This window comes from Rosa chinensis, chromosome 5, assembly GCF_002994745.2.
Source record: "Rosa chinensis cultivar Old Blush chromosome 5, RchiOBHm-V2, whole genome shotgun sequence".
In the NCBI taxonomy this organism is placed as follows: Eukaryota; Viridiplantae; Streptophyta; class Magnoliopsida; order Rosales; family Rosaceae; genus Rosa; species Rosa chinensis.
This window is the reverse complement of record NC_037092.1, coordinates 15,343,380-15,365,037: the sequence shown is the minus strand read 5'-3', so window position 1 is coordinate 15,365,037 and position 21,658 is coordinate 15,343,380. Positions and strand designations below refer to the sequence as shown.

Sequence of the window (21,658 nt, the reverse complement as noted above, 5' to 3'; positions counted from 1 at the left end):
GATTATTAAAAAAACATCTTGAAAAATAAAAACATCCTCACTTTAAGAGTTTAAGGACATCCTCTCTTGATCCTACACACACACACACACACACACACACACATACATATACATATATTGACTTGCTCCTTACCCTTCTATTTAGCTTTCAAATTTAGTGATCAATCAGTGAACATGGACATACTTGTTAAATACAATTTAAGTATATTTTTCGGTATGAAAAAAAAATGATCATTTCTAACTTCAAATCAATTGCGTCTGATTGATGTATACATACAAGGGTCCAAAAAGGATGGAATCATGCTTCTTTCATTTTTGTAGAACATGCCTATGATCGTAACGTAGTCTTTATGATCTATGCATATTTTGATAATTATAACTAGAATGACAAACCTAGCTAGGTTATGTGAAATCCTTTTACTCGTGCCATAGAGACTTTTACTAACTCATTATTTACGGTACATCTCCAAGAGCTTGCACATCAACTTAATTTGGACAAAAATGGTTTAACGAATTAATGGTTCAGGCTTTGAAAGAAACAAGCAACTACAAAATGAACTTTATGTAGTTTGCTTGTCAAACCCAGACATCAAATAAAGATGGAAAACCAATGGTGGTGCCGTGGTGGGAAGGTCTAAAATTGGACATGGTTTACTCAATAATGGTTACTAAACCCTAACAGAACCGCAAAGAGAGAGAGAGAGATTCCAACCCTTTTCATTGGACATGATTTACTCAAAAATAAAAACCCTTTTTCACTTTAGCCTACATCATCTTGGCAATTTTCCCCATCCTTAATATATAACAAAGGAAGATATGCATGATAACAAGGCCAAGAGAGAAGGGATAGAAGAGACATGAGGATCGATGTTCTGTATATTGAAGGCAAGTTTTATTCCCACTCTCCAAATTACTTGATGCACTCTCATGAAGGAGTTCAAATTATTAGTAGTATTAGATTAGTAGTAGTTAGTATTCAGTAGAAGTAAATGAAAAGACTAATGATACATGAATTGGAGTGTATTGGAAAAACTAATGCCTAATTCTATCATCAATGAGGGTACCTATATTAGTTCAAACTTTTTAGGCTAGTCAAATCCGTTATCTCAACTACCTTGTGGTATTAAAAGTACCTATGTTAGTTTAAACTTTTTAGGCTAGACAAGTTCGAAATATCGTTGTTGGCATCCTTGTAGGCACTCCTATTCTTGTCGATCCCTTATCTCTCTAGAGAGAGAGAGAGAGAGTCACTTTTTAACATTTCATTAAGTAAAAGATCAATTTGCATAATATTATTTTTCTTATAAAAAGAAAAGGAAAAAAATAATACTATTTAATCTAGTGACATAAGTTTCCTCTTCGTAAGTAAGAAGACAAGACAAAGTTATTGTCACAACAGGAATCTAGGTGTTCAAATTTGAGAATGTAATGGAGATTGAACACTTCCGTTAATTGTTGAGATGAAATTAAGACAAAGTTACTTATCCTCCTTTAATAACAAACTGATCTGAAACTAAAAAACGAAAAGAGTAAAAATGATCGATTTAAGGCTAATGAAAGTTAACGCAAAAATAAATACATTATTATGGCCAGACGTAATCATATGCATATATGTACTATACTGCTCGAAGTTGCTAGAGATGGTCAGTGAGTGTTGGCATGTTGGTTAGCTAGTCTAATTAACACCGTGGAGGTCACAATTTCAAATCTCACTGACATCAGAGTTAGAGTGAGTTGGGAAGTTATACTATCGTCCAAAATCAAAAAAGTTACTAAAGATGGTTGTATTTCCCATCGAAGATGATCGAGTCACACAAGCTACTATTCTAAAGATTATCCATCATCGTTAATGGTACCTAAACTACCTCCAGAACTATAATTATTTAATTGATTTTGTAATTTGTGTTTGATCTAAACTTTTTACCTCATGAATAATAGTCATATTATCTCGACTATCATTTTTTTGTCATTAAAATGGGTGGTTTAGGGCCGAAATAATCTCATCCATGGCAGTGGTACTAATAAAGGGTGACCAATTTAAAGTTGCCTATCTCAGTTTATTTGTGTTTTGACACTACCCATGCTTTATTAAAGTGAAATACCTAATCAAAATACATAAAATTTTATTTGTATTTCGATAGTTTGGTTTTTCTATAGCTTGTTTTCCGTTTTGTACGGGAGGCCTTGGGTTTTTGGTCCCCTTCCTCTTGTATATTTCTTTCTTTTTTAATAAACTTTAAAGGTTAAGGTGGCTTTTTGCCTCTCTTTAATCTTTGATTTCAGACAAAAAAAAAAAAGCCTTTTGAACTTAATTAAAAAAAATGTGGAAGAAAAAATGAGTAAAATAAAAATATAAACATATTCCAACAAAAGGAGGAAAAGCAAATGGGTAGTTGGGGTACAGTAGTAACAACGCTAGAAACTAGGGCTCATTAGAGCAAATGCACCCCAAGAGTCTTGGACGTTCAAGACTAGCCCAATTGGCAAAAAAGAAAAAAAAACTCATATGCACTCCAAATTTGTTTGACGACTTGAGGCCTTCTCGACCAAGGACACTGGCAGGTCTTGGACGTTGACCAAGTTGGCCAATATGGGCTTCACATGCATGCTGACATCAGATTATTTGAACCAGCCTTTCTTGTTTCAACGGCTATATTTGACCCATATGCAATTATGCATGCTTGTTTTTTTTTATTTTTTTTATTTTATAGATAATGACACGTGACTTAATGAGGTTGATGAAGATGAGATAAAAGTTATCATTGGATTAAATAGTGGATGATTGTGAGATATTGACTTGGCCTATTTGAGGTGCATGAAAAAATTGGGAGGCAAAAGCAAGATTGGCAAATTGTGCAAAATGGGAGGCAAAACCTTGCCTTTTGCCTTTGTCTAATGCCTCATGGGGTGCATTCTCTTATCGTCAAGAACAAAAATAAAAACAAAATATTCAACTATCTTTGTCAGAAGGAAGTAGACGCGGAGAGGGGGGGGGGGGGGGGGGGGAGAGAGAGAGAGAGATCAAATGCGGAAGGCGCTGCTTGTTCTCCTAGCAATTCACATCTAGACATTGTATGTAAGATGAAATGTTTTTACTGTAAATGATATATGAATTGCAGTATGGGAAAAACTAATGGCTAATTTTATCATCTATGATGATATTTGAATTCTTAATTGCAATAATACATACCTATGTTAGTTCACATTTTTTAGGCTAGTCAAGCCAATCCGTTATTATTCCCAACACCACGCACAACAAGTTCATAACATCATTTGTTGGCATCTTTGCAGGCACTTTTACACTCACTGATTACCCTTCAAAGATGAGTCACACAAGCTACTATCCTAAAGATTATCCATCATTGCTAATAGTACTTAAGCTACATCCGTGATTATAATTTTTTCATGATTTTCTTTAATCTGAACTTTTTCTCTCAGATTCTCTCAAACTATCATTTTTTTGTCATTGAGATAGATGGTTTAGGGCTGTGAAATTATCTCACCCATGATGGTGGTACTAATAAGGGATGACCAATCTATATAAGGTGACTAATCTCACCAACACCCTTAATGCTGACTCTAGATGTGATGAACAAAGAAAACTCGCAAAACTACTTAGATAAACAAATCCCCAAATCCATACCTAGGAACAATGAGAGAACAAATTGAACTAGATTGTGTGCTGAGAAACCCAAACCGGAATCACTATAAATATTCGACTTACGGCTCTACAATGTGAAAAAATCTTTTCGTTCTTCACAAACATTGAGCAGTTATCTTTGATTGTGGATAAGTGATTTGTGTTGATAAAATATTTTATTGAAATATATATATTTGGAGATGAAATACGAGAAAAAAATAAGTAAAATAGTGATGTATCATGCATCCTGGGGATAGTGACCATGCATCATCATCATCGTGCATGTAAACATGATTACATGACCTCGTCAAAAGTAGAAAAAGCAAAGTGGTACATGCAGGCAGTGCGAGTCGTAGTAGTAGTAGTGGTAGTACTGTGGAGATTTTATTTCCCTTTCCATGAAAAAGACAAATGAATTACTTTCCTTTCCACAAACCGAACGAGGCATGTATGTAAGTCAATTATAGTAGCTGCGGATATTAATTCAGGTAATGAAATTCAGTGTGCATTGACTCATACCAAGGTTTGAATTCTAATGTATAATTCTTGCCTATCTGTAAATTAAGCCTTACTTGTCTTTGAGCTACAGCTTTCACTTTCAAAGCAAGATGTGTGCTTTCTTTTCATTTATGTTTTTCCCTTTGAAAAATCAACTTAATTTGTGGTTGAAGAGAGATAATGACCATTACTTGCAAATTCAATTTTGTGTATACATTGAGAGCTTCAGTACAGTTCTACTTAAGGCACATATGTTGTCCAGGTCTGTATTTATATGTTTAAAACATATATCATATTCCATTCTCGATACTATTTTTTTTTCTTTTCTTTTTTACGGTTTAGTTGGATACATGTTTAACATATTCAATTCTTTTATTTTTGTTGAGTGTTGGAACCCCATATCCAATAGGATTTACATACAATGTTAATTTGACCTTAACATCTAGGGTTTTTTTTGAGTTTTGAACTCGGCCAAAATAAAAATGGAAGCAATATCTAGGACCCTAATTCTTACTGTCAAAGTTTTACAAATTTTGTATATCATATCAAATTTTCAACCGATATATATTAGGTAAAAAATAAAATTGGCCAATCAAATATATAAAAATTTGAGAGTGCACGTATCAGTTTCTATTATATCAAATGCGATCACCATGCATATGTAGGAATTATTTTTTCCTTCAATCGACTAAAATGACATTGTTTAAAATATGGACATATTCTCGAGCATTGTATAAAAAGAGCGATATTTTTACTTTTTTGTCTTTTTTGTTAGGGAAAAAAAAACGGTCATAGATTCAAGAGATTCAAGTCACATTATATGTACATACATATTCTCAAGCATTCTTGCATAATCAAAATGAAAATATTTAAGTAAAATTACTTTTTGAGGTTGAGGAGATCGGCTGCGTTTGGTTCCCGGAAAGTAAGCATATGGAAATGAAAATTGTTCATTTTTTCTTTCATTTCTTGCGTTTGAGATGCAAAAGGAAAATATGAGGGAAAATGTTTCCTTCCATGCTCCAAATGAATCACTTTCTCCCATTCTTTCCTTGCATTTATTGCTTACAACACATTAATTTATTGTATTAATTACAAACTTTTTAATAACTTTCCGGATAACTTTCCACATGTTACCAAACATCGGAGTTGAGAGTTTTCGGAGATTTTATTTTCCTTTTCATGGGAAAGACGAGGGAATTATTTTCCTTTCCGCCAACCAAATGAGGCATGTAAGTAACTGAATTGTAGTAGCTGCATATGCTAATTCAGGTAATGATGTTCAATGTGCCTTGACTCATATCACGGTTAGGATGCAAAATTTGAAGAGAGAAAGTAGTGCAGTTAGGTGAATGCTTTTGTCTGCTAGCTAGTGATGGAAAGTGGTGTTGGCATTGTTTTTATCTAGATGTGGTGATTTGCTAGTTGTGAGGGCATCAAATAATGTTGAATGCCTGAGAACAGTAATATCGTTTTGCGCTTTTGGGATCCTAAATATTGAATGTCACATCCATGTGTCAAAATCTGCCACAGCTTCCAGAGCAATGGTGAGTTTTTTTCGCTTTACCACTGAAGCTTCCCTGCCGCACTGTGGGACAATTCTTGGCTTTCTAGTTTCTACAATGATTTTTATGTTTCTGTGTTTTCAGATAGAGGTGCTGAATAAACATAATGTGAAGAAAGAGAAAGATGCTTCTGGTACCTTAGAGGTAGTTTTAACGATCTGTAATGGCTGTGTTTGTTTTTTCTTGGTTTAGGTTTCTCTTGGCTTACAAGAATAACTTTTCGTTAATGGCTATGTTTTTGTTGATTTGGGATTTTCTTGGCTTTCTATAATGGTTTTGTGTTGCTTGTTTTTAGATAGAGGAGGTGAATAAGAAAGATGAGAACGGAAAGGTAGTTTTTCACTATGTAAAGTATTATTACCATAGCTGTGTTGTTGATTTGGGTTGGAAGTGATTTTTTATTTTTTATGTTCTATGTACTAAATTATCAAAATGGCCAGCATACAACAGGATTTACATGAGATCCTGAGATTACCACAAATAATCTTCATCGGATGAGTCTGTTACTACTTCAATGAAGTAGAACGGATGGCAACTAGGATCAAAGAACATCTTGATCGTGAAAACGAAAAAATCAGTTTGTTGCAAATTTGGTGTTCGGTATCTGAATGCTAGACATTTCCGAGAAGGGAACGACGCTAGGAACAAAACTCATAAAGTATTATTGCCATGACTGTGTTTGTTGATTTCGGTAGGAAGTGATTTTTATTTTTTTTGTTTTGTTTTGTTTTTTTTGTTTTTTTTTTTATGTAGAAGGTTAGTCCAACTACTTTCTCACCCTAGTTTTCCATTTGCAGTAGGCGTTTCTAGTTTGTATGGTTTGATTTTCTTTTCTGTAAGTTTTGCTTGGCTTCGTGCCTTCTATTATTATTTCCCGGGCTGCTGCTTTGCTCTTACCTTTTGGCTTCTATGAAGTAATATTTCAGACCCAAAGTTTGATATTATGTTCTCTAAGTTTTGCTTGGATTGTTGCTGTTGTTTCCTGGGTTTTGATTGGGCCATATCTTTGCTTCTTGCCTTTAGGCTTTATTTTAGACCCAAAAACAAAACAAAAAGATAGCCAAAGTGCTTAAGAATTGTTATTGATCATGTAAATTTCAACTTTGAAGGAGGAGTCAACTGGTGCAGTATCTAAGAGCCAGGAGGATTTTATGATCACAAAGAGGCTTGGAGAATTCAAGATCGAGAGTTTGAGGAGGAACTGGAGGAAGAGGTCAAGTACTACCCGGGGTTAAGGAAAGAGAGGTTGGCAAAACGGTGGAGAAACGTCGAGAAGTATGGAGTGGGTGTTGTTTTTGGAGCTTCAAGAGTTCAACTGAATACTAAAGTTTTATTTATGCTTTTCTTTTTTCTTTCTAAACTAACTAATTTGGAGAAATCATGGTCTCTAATAACTTAAATTTATGGATTGTTGACTTCCTATGATTTCTTGTTCTATGGTCTTTAATACCTTAAACTTATGTCGAGTAACAAAAATTTAACAATCCAACAATCCATAAATTTAAGTTATTACAGACCATGAATCCTCCAAATTAGTTCCTTGAGAAAGAAAAAGACAAGGCAAAAAAAAAACTTCAGTCTTCAGTTGAATTCTTGAAGCTCCAAAACACCCACCTCATCAGACTTCACCTTCATAGAAGAAGAAAAGTTTGCATATGGTAATAAACTTTAGATCCAAGAACAAACGATTTTCAATCCCACGACAAACTTTCAATCAAGTAATGAAATAGAATAATTCAAACAAAAAGCAATGTATTGTGAAACAAACAAGATCATGAGATGCTTTGCTTCCTAGAGATCATCATAGGCTCATAGCTTCTTTGTGGAACAAGAACAAGAACAAAAATCAATGCATTGTGAAAAGAGTGCAACATTCTATGTTCTATTTCACTCTTTATTTTCCTAATATTGCTGCTGAAATTGCTAATGTTCCCATCCCCTTGAAGTAGGAAGAGATACTTTAATATGGGAGCCTTCTGTCTCTGGTTGTCTTACATTTTTAGATGGCTACAACCATATTCGGGCAAAAATTTCCTATCTATGTTTGGGCTGGTGTTATTTGGAAAAAGTTCATCCCCCCATGATATTCTGTTCTAGCTTGGCGTTTTTTATGTGATCGTCTTCCTATAGCAGTTCAATAGAAACACCATGGTGTTCCAATGGTGCTGGTTTGTCATCTATGTTTTTCTTCATTTAAGTCTTCAGAGCATTTATTCTTTAATCGTTATTATTTTTTGAGGATTTTTCGGAATCTAAATTGTGGTTAGAGAACGGTTGCTTGGCTCGTGGATGGAGTGGAAGTGTTTCGGATGAATTAATTATTTGAAAAGTATAGTTTTAAGGGGGTGAAAAGGTTGACTTTTTATACGTTGGGATTCTTTGAAAACTTCCTTCACGAAAGTTGTAGAGCATGTCGATACGAGTTCGTGAAGATGAGGAACGCGTAAATCGGAGTTCGTATGAGGAAGTTATGACTTTCGGAAAAAGTTTCAATTTTAGTATAAATAGGGAAAATCCGAAAATCATTTCATAAACTCTCTTCCTCTCTCTTTTCTCTCGACTGATACCTTCGGTATCAAAGAAATTCGACTGACCCGACCCGGAACAGGTCGACCGGACCCGAATTTTCTGGCGAGCTCCTGCAGGGAAACTCTCTAGATCGGCTAGTCTCCGCCGTCCGCTCCTCCCTGTGGTGCCCTCTAGCGGCGATTCTTGGCGGTGACGGCGCAACAAAGCGGCGAAATTTGGGGTATTTGGACTCGGCCGGAAAACACAGCTCCGACGACGCCACGGCTTCATGCTTCCTGTTGTGAGTTCGTAGAAGCCTACTGGATCGATTTGCAGTGGTTGTTTGGGTCGATTTATGTGAAACTTGGTTCAACTTGGATTGAGCAGTAATCCACGGCTTGCGAGGTAGTTTTCGACCATTTATGCTTCGATTTTGACTTTGAGCTAGTTATAAAAATTGATAAGCATGCTGAGATGAACAACTTTGATGTTGGGAGTTTTGTGAAATATTGAGTTTTGGCCGGCAGCGGTGCGCCACCGCCTGTGGTGGCGTTCTGGCCCGCTTTGACCATGTAAGGGACTGTTTCAGGTATTATATATCTTTTACTCGTCGATACGAGCGTTTTGATATATAATATGAAATTTTGGAGTTCGTATGAATTTGTTATGATTTTTACGGTTTCATACTGGTTGATTTATTCGATCCGTGAGGATTCGAGCATCCGATTGGCATGTGGTTTGGACACATCAATCGTGGAAGTATTCTTGAGACTTTGGGAGGTCTCGGAAGTGGTTTCGCCTCAATTAGCGTTACTTAGATACTTTAGTTCGATTTGGGGATTCGAACTTTATTTAATTGGGATTCGTTGACTGAATCAAGACTGTACTTCCTTAGGTACTTGACGAAGTATTATTGGACGACTATTTTGCAGTTTGGTTATTTTCTTGAATCTGGTTTTGGTTTTGTCCGCCAGCTTCTTTGTACTTTCATTTTATATTAATAAAATTTCCGGCTAGGACGCTGAGGTAGTCTTACTCCCGCTTCCTTAAATAAAAAAGAAAAAAAAAAGGTTTAAATAATGCAAATGGTCAAAGAAGATAAAAGATAAACTCTCTGGATTCTATCCGGAGAGGTGAATTCCTCTTCAATTGATCCCAATATATAATATATGCATCCTATGATCCTAAGCCTCTTACTTAGTTAAGGCACTTCTATCACTAGAACTTAAAGTGGATGATTGTGATTTGTCATTTGTGAATGGGATTTGATTAGGTCTAGTATTATTTTTTCTGACTACTTTTTTGGGGGTTTAGGCATTATAGTTTTGATACTTTTCAGTGTTCATATATAAATAAGCAATATGAGGACAAACTCGCTACAATTATTCGAACTCGCTACAATTATTCCAACTTTCCACTGCTCTGGCCTGTACACAAGACATATAGAGAGGGCAATTAATATTTGTCTCAAATCTTGGGCATTAGCTCCTCAATTAAACCTTCTAGTGCTTTGTATGCAGACCCATTTTCCATCAATGCTCCCCTACTCTTCTCTCTCATGTCTTTCACCCTAGTCCTCACCACATGATCACCGTCCATCAAGCTCTTTATGCTTCTCTCCACCTCCTCCGCCATCACCAAATTACTTCCCTCCCTATAGTCCAGCCTAATCTCCACTGCCAATCCCAATTCCTTCACCATCTCAAACGCGTTCATTTGTTGTTCTGCGTAAATCGGCCAAGTGGCAATCGGTACCCCATACCACAAGCTCTCCAAAATAGAGTTCCACCCGCAATGCGATATGAACCCTCCGATCGCTTGGTGGGCCAGAATCTTCACTTGCGGAACCCACCCGCACACTAAGCCCAATTTGCATGTCCGTTCTAAAAACCCGTGTGGCAATACCTCGTCTACGTTTACGGGGTCGCTTGGGAGGTACACAGCGGACTTGGGCGGTTCACGCAATGCCCATAAGAACCGAAACCCAGCCCTTTCCAGCCCAAATGCTATCTCCCTCACCTGAGGCCCACTAAGACTCCCCATGCTCCCAAAGCACAACAACACCACAGACGATGGAGGCTGGTCATCAAGCCACTTCACCACGCTCTCGTACCGGTCGGGATCCTGCCATTGGCCGGGCCCATTAAGATCAAGAATCGGCCCAATAGCGTGAACTCGCGGCACATCACTCGCAGCCAGCGAGCTAAGCGCGTGTGGCTCCAGTTCCTTGAACGTATTGACAACAATACCCTTGGGTTCCTTGTACCTTGCCGTATGGGATAAATAGGAAGGGTACGTATCCCCCTTCTTACTCAACAGCGCCGTCGGCAACACCAGTGGAGGCACCGAGTTAGCAAAACCCGGTATAGTCAACTCCGTATCCAAGTCGCCAAAGTCGGTTGAAATTTCGGCGTCCAAGACCTGAATATGAAACATGAAGCTCAGAAACGTCGCCGGAGAAGCGAAATACATATAACAAGGAATCTCAAGCTCGTTGGCAACGTCGATCATGGACGTACAAAACATGTCCACGAAAAACGCAACTCGGTTTGACTCGGCCGAGGACATGAGTTCAGCTAGAGCATGCTTTACGTGGGGCTTGTGTTTTTGTATTAGTAGGGAAAGGTAGGCGATGGAGGACTAGTACTCATCCTCTGCAAGTGGGTCTACGATAGGGAGGTGTGTTGAAGAACATTAAAGAAATAACTTGATGTCCTAGAAAGCTATCTCAGAAAATAAATCAAATGTTAATATAAACTGAATGATTGAGTAAACTAACTTGGTTGACTGGTGTTGGAATCCATTTTGATCTTCTCCTAGATCCACACTATATCTTCTCCAGTTTGCTTGATGGGACAAATCAGAATGAGAATATTGCTGTGTTCTAGCAGGGACCAAAAGATGAAGGTTCCAGTTTTATAAACTGATTTTGGTGCAGTTGCATGACAGTTCCTTCCATCAAGGAACTGTCTAAATAACTGCTTGTCCTAATCCGTTTTGTCTTAATCATCATACTTTTGAATTTAATTCATAACAGATAGGTACTTACATATACATACATATTATTAACTCGATTAAGTTAATACACATATACATATACACATGTAAGTAAACCATATTGTACTCTAATTTGAGTTCAGAAAAGCTTGCTACTGGTGTCTGATATGAACAATATATAAGACTAGTTCACATATGTTATTGCTGATATTACAAGGTGGAGGAAGTTGATGCTGGTGGCTGACGCGGAGGCGTGGGATTGGATGTAAGTGTTGACGGTGGGTCTTTGGGGCATGGTGATGATGAGGATGGTGGCGTGGAATCGAGGGTCATGGTTGACTAGGAGCTGAGCGAACTCGACGAGTGGGACTAGGTTTCCGATTGCGGGGGTTGAGATGAACACCACCTCCGATTTGCTCATGGTCTTCTTAGCTTAGACAGTTGGACTTAAACTTGTCTCTTCGAGGCACGAATGGTGGTGAATTGTGATGGGGTGGTCCGATGAAACGAGGTCAATTTTATAGGCTATAGCACACTCTAGATTGATGACATATTGTCTGATCTCATTGTCGACCACTGAAAGTTAGAAAAGTTGGCCACGATGGACTTTGGAGTTGCGTGTTTGATTCTCTATTAAGAATCTATGACAACAATCACAACATTATGATATGACCATTATAATTATAAATATACAAAAGTAAAATGGGATTGTTCTATCAATAAACAGTGATACAGCTCTCTTTTTTTCTTTTCGGATTTGCCCTCAAAACAGATAAACATGGGGTTTTATACTGTTCTGGTTCTGCTATGGCGCCCGCTTCGATCTTTTTTCTTTAATTCGTTTTGGGTCTTGATCGGTTTCGTCAGAGAAGTTCGGTGAGAAAAAGAGACAGAAGGGCTGAACCTGCTGGGTGGATAGTAAGGTAATCGATTTTGACTGTTGGTTTGAAATCAGTCAATTTCCCATTTTTTTGATGATGGGTTTTGTTGTCACCCCGACAGAGAGAAGGCGAGAGTAAAAAAGAAAGAGTGAGAAGAGAACAGGGAGAGAAGAAGGAGGAGGAGGAGACGGGAAGCTCTCTGGGTTTTCTTTGATCGGTTGGTATTTGTGGGAATCTGATGTGGTTTCTGTCTGAATTTTTCTGATTGAAATTCTTTCTGGGATTTCTTATGTGTAGTTAATTCAGGCTCCCGTTGCTTCTTCTTGATGGCCCCGTATTTGCATGTTTACAGTTATGTTGTACATTGCAAACAAATGAAGCAATTGCTTGATAACTGGACGATAAGTGAATATGAAATTATAAAATGCAAGCGCATATCTATAAACCCAAATTGGGTGCTGATATGGGCCATAGAAACTAAACTCAACTCAGGAAACTGAATGGACCTTTTTGAGGTTTCTGTTTGATTATCCATAAGCGAGAGAGTCATAGGAAGAGTAGTGCAAATTGGGTTTTAAAGTGTGTAGATTTGGATTTTTGAAGACTGGAAAGATCAGGTCAAGAAAGTTATGTGCAAGGAATTGGAGAGATATTTTGTCTGATATACGGTTTGTGTCCCTGATAATTGATTGTGATCATGGGTCAATATGATTCGAATTTGTAGCCTTGGCATTTCTTAAGACTAGCTCGAAAGTTGGTTATTGAAGTTTGATTGTGATGCATGGATTTGCATTATGCTAGAGTTGTTCTTGAATTTTTGTCATCAACTTCTGTTAAGCCATCACTGGTACATCACTGGATTACATTCAGCCTGGATTGACCGATGTTGTGATTTGGTGTTGATAAAATCAGTGGAAGGCTTTGACATCAATGAAAGAAAGGTAATAGGAAGGGTTCATGTATACTACAAATTTAATTCTTTAAGCTGTAAATACACACGCTTGGTCCCAAATTTATTTCCCCTGATCTGCTAATCGATGGAGTGTGAATAAAACAGTGAACTTCAATCTCTAAAATAGAAATGCACACTTATAGTTTAATCTATGACTTTGTGTAGATTTTCCATTTACATACCTGGCTCACACTTGAGTTCACTATTTCCTTTCATTTTTGTTTGCAGGTGATGGTGTGACAGAGTAAAATCCTGATCCTTCAATGTATCTGACATCTGTTAAGGTAATTGATCTACAGCCTTATTTCCTCCATATATTATATATATATATATATATATATCTCAATTATCTTGCTCAATTACATTGTATTGTCTCTCTCTCTGTATAAAGTGTTACTGATCAAATTTCCAAAAAGAGAGATCGCTAAGCTTTATCTATATCCAGCAATCACATAGGAATTGAAGATGGTAAAACTTTCCTAATCTTATTGCCTATCCCTGGAGAATTGGGTGAATGCCATATCTCAGCCAATGTCTGGCAATGAATAAAGCAAGAATTTATAAACATTCCCCTGTTTAACTAAATACATATATCCATAAGATTTTTGGATACTCATTGTGAGCCCCAGAAAAATTTATCGAGATAAAATGAGATCGTTTGGAATAATTTTGACGATCTCGGTAATTATTAAGGTCTTCGAGAATAATTATTGGGATTTTTTCATAAGGTGAAATCCTTGATTTAAGAGTGTGATAATAAAGTACACGACACGACGAGTTCGTTGTAATTTTTGGAGAATTTTTCGGACACGAGAGCTATTTATGATGAATTTCTGAAGTTGGAAAATTATAGAAATTCATTTTAAGTAAAGAAGAAAACCCACGGTGCAATCTGAGGCTTCCAAATTCTCACCGCTTCATCGTAGCCATTGAAATTCAATTAAGGGAGGCTATAAATAGGGCTGGATCAGATCAAATGTCCCAGAATGATCGAGAGGTCTCTGGGCTCTTCGACCCGGATTCTCGACCCGGCGACTGAACCCGATCGGAACTTCCCTCGTCCGGTGACTTCACAGCGGCGCACCGGTCATGCTCGATGCGTCTTCTCATCGTGGTTCCTCCTCTGGTCACGGATCGTCCATGCATGGAGTAAGAAGAGAGAATCGAAGCCCAAAAGCTTCGGGTTTTCCGGCGAAGCTTCTGCAGTTTTCGGCGATCGTCGGGGTTGCGTGAGGTGAGGTACCAAAATTGATCCCCTCGTCATGCTCTCCACGTTAGTCTAATTAGTTTTTCAATACGATCGATTTTGACTGTTTTGGTTTTGGGTGTTTACGAGTTCTGTTGGAACCACCGGTCACGGCGGCATTTCTGGGCTTCTTGGTTTATTTTGATGTTGGTATTCGCCTGAGAGTGTGAGGTTGAGGCTTGATCATGCTAAATTCGATCACTTGAGATAAGGACGCATGCAAGCTCGAGAGTGATCAGAGAGTAGCAGTGCTGTTGACTTCGAGCTACAGTGCGTTATGCTCTGAGATGGGACTCAAAGTTGAATCTAGAATCAATAATCATGATTAACACAGTGAAGGTAAATTTCGATTCTCAAACTCTCTGTGTATTGGGACTGCCCTTCTCGGTGCAAAAGTGGAATGAGTTTGTGGGTATAAGCTTATTGTGAGCTTAATTGTGTTTTGATTGATTATGTTGGAAAATGGAATGTTTTTTTTTTTTTTTGGGTTACAAAGGAGGCCTAAAAGGCCTGAAACAAAAGGAAAAATAGAAAATTAACCCTCAGGCCTTGTTCTAACTCTCCTAGCTCTTGGGAGATTGCAAAGATCATCAGTGAAAGCACTAGCAACATGAGGAGGAGGGGTGTCAAAAATCACAATACCATTTTCATGGTTGAGACTTCCCTTAGCAAGAGCATCAGCAGTATAGTTGCATTCTCTGAAAATATGCCGAATCCTAACGTCTTCAAAACCATTGATTAGATGTCTACAACTGTTGATAATGTTGCCTAAAGGATGAGATATAGGGCAACCATCAATCAGCAACTTAACAAAGATAGCTGAGTCAGATTCTACTTCAAGCTTTCTGATATTCAGGTCAGAAGCAAGTTTCAACCCAGAAAGCAACCCCCTAGCTTCAGCATTGATGATTTGGCCAACCCCCAAGTTTATGCTGAAGCCAGACAACCAATCTCCATTGTGATCTCTAATTACCCCACCAGCTCCAATAAACCCAGATTGATTGGATCTGGTGCCATCCACATTAAGTTTCATAAATCCGATTGGAGGTTTCAACCAAGAAAGGATATTAAGACAATAACTATCTAACCTGGAGAGTTGAGCTTGAGCATTCATCCATTCATTTGCAGCATTAACGATGAGTTGATTAGCATTGGTAGGCAGCTGGAAATTATCCTCAAAAACTACCTTATTTCTCCACTTCCATAAGTACCAACAAGTGAAAACAAAGATAATGCACCATCTTAAATTCTCAGTGTAGAAGATAAGGCAATGAAGATTTGCAGCAAGCCATCCAGGCCAATCCAATTGAAAAGCATTTCTGATAGTGGTAGGCCAATTGAGAGACTCCCATATGATGATAGCTTTAGGGCAGTCCCTAAATAGATGCAAAAGAGTTTCTTGGCTCCTTGTACAAGCATGACACTTATCATTTTCAGTAAACCCTCTTCTAACTCTCTGGACATTTGTAAGAAGTCTACCATGAACAATTGTCCATAAAAAGGTTTTTAATTTGGGAGGAATGTTCATTCCCCAAATGAATTTCCATTGGAATCGATTATGTTCCATAGGGTTAAAAACACTACTATAGGCTGATTTCACAGTAAAACATCCATTAGTAGTGTAACCCCAAATTTGCATATCAGCTCCACAACCGTCAAAGCCAGGGGGAACACAAAGAATTTCATGAATAATATCTTGAGGTAAGCATAGAGATAGTAAATTCAAATTCCAACCATTGTTATCCCAAAAAGAGCAAACAAGAGCATTCATATCAATATGAGCATTAGGCAGGGCTACATTAAAAAGCGGAAGCTTACCAATCCATACGTCTGTCCAAAATTTTATAGTTCTTCCATCTCCAACCCTCCAGACAAGGCCATTACGGAGCAAATCAGATCCATGAACCACACCTCTCCAAGTGCTAGAGCTTCCAGAGGGGGTTCTGTAATTTCTGTCAGTAATAGAGCAATTGGCAAGATATTTCGCTTTGTAGATGGAGCTCCAAAGGCCAGTATCACCTTGAAAAATCCTCCAACTAGCTTTGGCAAGCATGGCTTGGTTCATGTCAGCAGTTCTTTTGATTCCCAAGCCACCGAGATATTTGGGTAAGCAAACAGTATCCCAGTTGACAAGATGAACTCTCTTTTTCTCTACAGTATCACCCCAGAGAAAATCCCGATTTAGTTTATCCAATTTATGACAAAGGTTCATTGGTAATTTGGCTGTTTGCATAGCATAGATTGGGATAGAAGAAGACACAGATTGAATTAGAGCTAATCTTCCTGCCACATTGAGGGTCTTACTCTTCCAGGTGGCTAGCCTTCCTTGAACCTTATCAAGAATGCCATTGTAAGTATGCTTATTTACTCTAGAATGCAAAAGAGGCATTCCCAAATACTTTCCCAGGTCATCAGTAAGGGGAGAACCACAGATGGAGCTGATATCATTAGCAAGATTCTTGTCGGTGTTAGGAGAACAGAAAACAAGAGACTTTTCGAAGCTAACAGATTGGCCCGATAAAGAGCAAAAAATGTCAAGACATTTCCTTAAAACAGTAGCTTGTTGACAAGACGCCTCAGCAAAAAGAAGTAAATCATCAGCAAAAAAGAGATGCGAGATCTTGGGTCCAGATTGAGGGGCTCTAACTGGGTTCCATTGGCCTACCTCAATAGTAGAATATATGAGGTGAGATAACTTTTCCATACACAAAACAAAGATATAGGGAGATAGAGGGTCTCCCTGTCTTATTCCTCTAGAAGCACGAAAGGATTGAGATAACTCACCATTCATGTTAACTTGGAAACTTGTAGATGAGATGCAATTCATGATAAGTTTCACAATCATAGAAGGCAGCTGAGCTTCATAAAGGACCATTTCAATGAAAGACCAGAAAATGGAATGTTGATTAGCTACTGAATTGAGAACTGGAAAATATGGTAATTGCGTTGTTGGTCTAAAATATGTATGGGTGTCCATAGTAAATTCGACAGAATTACTATGTGATGCATAATTTGAGGAAAGGAATAGAAATTGGTCGATTTTCTAATTTCAAGTAAAGTATCGAGTAATTGAGATTAATTGTCAATGTAGTTGAGATTGGTCAAACCTTGGTCAAATGGGTCAATGTCGGTCAACTCCTTGTCAAACTAGGAAAGATTGATCGGACGATTATTTTACCATCGAAACGTTAATATTTATCCAATGAGATATTGACGAGCGATATGTCGGAATCTAGGACTCCAGTTACCCGAGGAACGAAAGGTTCATGACTCTCGGTGTATGTGAAGAAAAGCATCGGAATCCAGGTAGGGGATTCGGGACTCTCCTCGATTAGCGGTTTATTTATATTACGCTTTTTGTTTAAATGATGCATGTTAAGTCTGTGGTTTGGTTATGTTAAAATGCAATGCGTACTAACCAAATCGTGAGAGATGTGATGGCTTGAGAGCGAAAGGTGGCTCTGACTTCCTTGGGTTCGATCCCCAAAACCTCCGGAGGGTTAGTTACACCGGTCGGACGGTGCGCGATCGCAATGACGACTCTATCCGTGTGTGTAGCTAGGTAGCGGACGCTCTCGCTGCGCTTACCTGGTGATAAATTAATTTGAGGTAAGGTCGTGTAGTGGGTCTATGGGACCGGCCATCAGGTAATATTTGGTGCGCACGTATTGATTTGAGTAACATGCATCGATTTTCAAGAGAGAATATTTTTCTTTTAAAGTTTGTCGTTCTTTTAATGACATGGTTTTGAGTATGTTTTATACTGTGGCCACAAAGCAATATTACATTGTTTTCAAACCTAGTCGAGATGATTTCCCAATGAGCAGCGAGGACGAAAGCTCACCCCTACAACAGTGTGGATGCAGGTACTGTGCACTGGTAACGGGATTGACGGACGGAGCAGGGTGCACGGAGACAGCTTCGGTGAATAGTAGTAACTGAATTCAGGTTCCGTGTCTAGTCTTGAACTCTATCTCTTGAGAGTCGTTAATTTGGAACTTGTTATTCCTTATTTCGTCTTGTGTCGGAGTGTACCAACTCTTATTTACCCTAGTGGTGATCTAGAAGCGCTTTAGACGAATAAGTTCGATAAGTGATTCTAAAAAGTTTTCACCTCAAAAAGTATTTCGACGTTTTCGCTACGCGATTTACGAAAAACCATTTAACTAAAATGCCTTGCGGGTTTTTAGGATGTAAACTAAACATTCAGTTTATGTCTTAGAGACACGCGGCACTGTGACGTGCTCAAGCTGATGAGGTGCAGTTTGGGGCGTTACACTCATCCTCTGATCGAATGACAAAATCTATCATAGCATTCAATTCTACACAGGTTAGGATTTAAATGTGTCTATATAATTTCAATGTATATATTTAAAAACCAAATTAAGGACCTTAATTTTCTGATGACCTTGCCATCTCGAGGATGGTCGATCAGTCGTATGACAATGATTATATCACAGTCATTCCCATCTGAATCCCAGCATAGCTGTAGCATGAAAATTCCTGTCAAAGGAGAATGTATATGACCACTATTCCACCGAAAGTAAAACCAAGCTAAAGCTATTGTTCTTTATTCTTGCATGATCAAAATCCAATTCTCTTTCCTATATTCTCTTTTGCTGCCACATTCTAAGATTTTCATTTGATATATAACATAGGCCAATGTATTTCTTGAAAATCCTTATGCATCTCAACCTCTGAAGACATCACCTTAATCTCATCGATTCACCTGATTTTCTATCCTGGTATTACAAATTTTCCTTTGACAATATGTAATGGTCTTGTGTACATATTTTTCGGGTTTGTCATATTGTTCTATTGTCTATGGTTGAAGCAGTTGAAAAAATGGGTGTGGCAATATCTAGGATGGTGAAGATGCTGTTTGCAAGGAAAGAAAAATATAATATCAACGTGTTTGTTTGCCGGTCTATTAAAGTTTTGGCGAAAATTGAGATCTTTGAAGCCATTCAGAAGCAGGAAGAAATCATTGAAGCTTCCTATGGAGCCATGATTGCAAATGTATGAGGAGAAAGAGCTACTACAATTATTGCCACTTGCTGCAATTATTTCAACTGTCCTCTTCTTTATCCTATACAAATTACATCTAGAGGACAATTGATTTTTGTCTCAGATCTTGGGCATTAGTTCCACAATTAAACCTTCTAGTGCTTTGTATGCAGACCCATTTTCCATTAATGCCATCCTGCTCTTCTCTCTCATGTCCTTCACCCTAGCCCTCACCACATGATCACCCTCCATCAAGCTCTTTATGCTTCTCTCCACCTCCCCCGCCAACACCAAATCACTTCCCTCCCTATAGTCCAGCCTAATCTCCACTGCCAATCCCAATTCCTTCACCATCTCAAACGCGTTCATTTGTTGCTCCGAGTAAATAGGCCACGTGGCAATCGGTACCCCATACCACAAGCTCTCCAAAATCGAGTTCCACCCGCAATGCGATACGAACCCTCCGATCGCTTGGTGGGCCAGAATCTTCACTTGCGGGACCCACCCGCACACTAAACCGAATTTACATGTCCGCTCCAAAAACCCATCCGGCAATACCTCGTCTACGTTTGCGGGGTCGCTCGGAAGGTACACACTGGACTTGGGCGGTTCTCGCAATGCCCATAAGAACCGAAACCCAGCCCTTTCCAGCCCAAATGCTATCTCCCTCACCTGAGGCCCACTAAGACTCCCCATGCTCCCAAAGCACAACAGCACCACAGACGACGGAGGCTGGTCATCGAGCCACTTCACCACGCTCTCATACAGGTCGGGATCCTGCCATTGGGCCGGCCCATTATGATCAACAACCGGCCCAATAGCGTGAACTCGCGGCACGTGACTCGTAGACAACGAGCTAAGCGCGTGTGGCTCCAATTCCTTGAACGTATTGACAACAATACCCTTGGGTTCCTTGTACCTTGCCGTATGGGACAAATAGCAAGGGTACGTATCCCCCTTCTTACTCAACAGCGCCGTAGGCAACACCAGCGGAGGCACCGAGTTAGCAAAACCCGGTATAGTCAGCTCAGTATCCAAATCGCCAAAGTCGTCGGAGATTTCGGCGTCCAAGACAGGAATATGAAACATGAAGCTCAGAAACGTCGCCGGAGAAGCGAAAAACATATAACAAGGAATCTCAAGCTCGTTGGCAACGTCGATCATGGACGTACAAAACATGTCCACGAAAAACGCAACAACTCGGTTTGACTCGGCAGAGGACATGAGGTCAGCTATAGTATGCTTTACGTGGGGCTTGTGTTTTTCAATGAGTAGGGAAAGGTAGGCGAGATAGGACTGGTTCTCATCCTCTGCAAGTGGTTCTACAGTGGGGAGGTGGAGGAAGTTGATGCTGGTGGCTGACGCGGCGGCGCGGGACTGGATGTAAGTATCGATGGTGGGTCTTTGGGGCATGGTGATGGTGAGGATGCTGGCGTGGAATCGAGGGTCATGGTTGACTAGAAGCTGAGCGAACTCGACCAGTGGGACTAGGTTTCCGATTGATCCGGGGGTTGAGATGAACACCACCTCCGATTTGCTCATGGTCTTCCTAGACTTAAGAATTATCTCTTCGAGGCACAAATGGTGGTGATGGAGTGGTCCAATGAAACGAGGTCAATTTTATAGGCTATAGCACATACTTTGGAATTACTACTTTGGAGTTATTGTATTTGGGATATATATTTGTCTGATCTCAAAGGTTGGGGCACGGTGGCTTTGGGATTAAAGAATCAGTGACAATAGTATGATTATTATATGACCATAATAATACAAAACAAAACATGATGATCTTAAGGATCGATCTTAATAAACATACATATAAAGGCGGCTAGAATTTGCTGCCGGTAAGTTATAACTTGGGACAATTTTATTCTTTTATTGAGGCGGCGCGTTCTTGTCCACTCGTTTGTTGTGAAATACTGAAAAATATACAAACAACCGTTAACGTTTTTACAATCCGTCATGGAATTGGTCTTGATGTAAATGCAATAAATTAGGCAACCCAAAATTTGATTTACCTAGATCCACTGGAATTAAACAACCAGATTTATATTTCGTCAACATCAGTAGTCTATTTTTTGGTGAAGTGGCAGGTAATTGGTTACAGAGAAAACGGTAGAGAGAATTGTATGCACCGTTAGTGCATTTTAATTTCTAAAAAAATAATAGCCACTCATTTTGTATATTTTAATATTAAAAAAATTAGATCCATTCATATTGCAAGTATTTGGATTGATACACTGGAATACACTGCTAGACTGCTACAGATCTTAAGTATTTGGATAATCAGACTTAACGGTTTGACCAGTAAAAAAAAAAACATATTAGGGTCCCGTTTGGAAACTGAATTTAGATTTAAATTTT

At 38.7% G+C, this 21,658-nt stretch overlaps 2 protein-coding genes and 1 long non-coding RNA gene across 3 annotated transcripts; 1 reads left to right on the top strand and 2 right to left on the bottom strand.

Moving 5' to 3' along the window:
* Window positions 1–9,531: 9,531 nt before the first annotated feature.
* On the bottom strand, window positions 9,532–11,665 carry LOC112166737 (UDP-glycosyltransferase 43-like). The gene is given in 2 exon segments (XM_024303630.2): window positions 9,532–10,890; window positions 11,420–11,665. Coding segments are annotated over 2 exon segments (1,422 nt in total). The 5' UTR covers window positions 11,630–11,665; the 3' UTR covers window positions 9,532–9,678.
* Window positions 11,666–11,933: 268 nt separating this feature from the next.
* Window positions 11,934–18,557, top strand: LOC112164622. Its single transcript, XR_002922414.1, has 3 exons — window positions 11,934–13,030; window positions 13,270–13,325; window positions 18,143–18,557. It is a non-coding gene; the product is annotated as an uncharacterized LOC112164622 (long non-coding RNA).
* Window positions 18,558–19,253: 696 nt separating this feature from the next.
* On the bottom strand, window positions 19,254–20,961 carry LOC112164621 (UDP-glycosyltransferase 43). Its single transcript, XM_024300881.2, has one exon. It carries the CDS (start codon window positions 20,834–20,836, stop codon window positions 19,415–19,417), a length of 1,422 nt encoding a protein of 473 aa, XP_024156649.1. The 5' UTR covers window positions 20,837–20,961; the 3' UTR covers window positions 19,254–19,414.
* Between the last annotated feature and the right edge of the window lie 697 nt (window positions 20,962–21,658).

What these genes read in the sequence shown, in the direction of transcription:
- LOC112164621 (XM_024300881.2), bottom strand. Translation starts at nt 20,836, where the DNA reads ATGAGCAAATCGGAGGTGGTGTTCATCTCAACCCCCGGATCAATCGGA.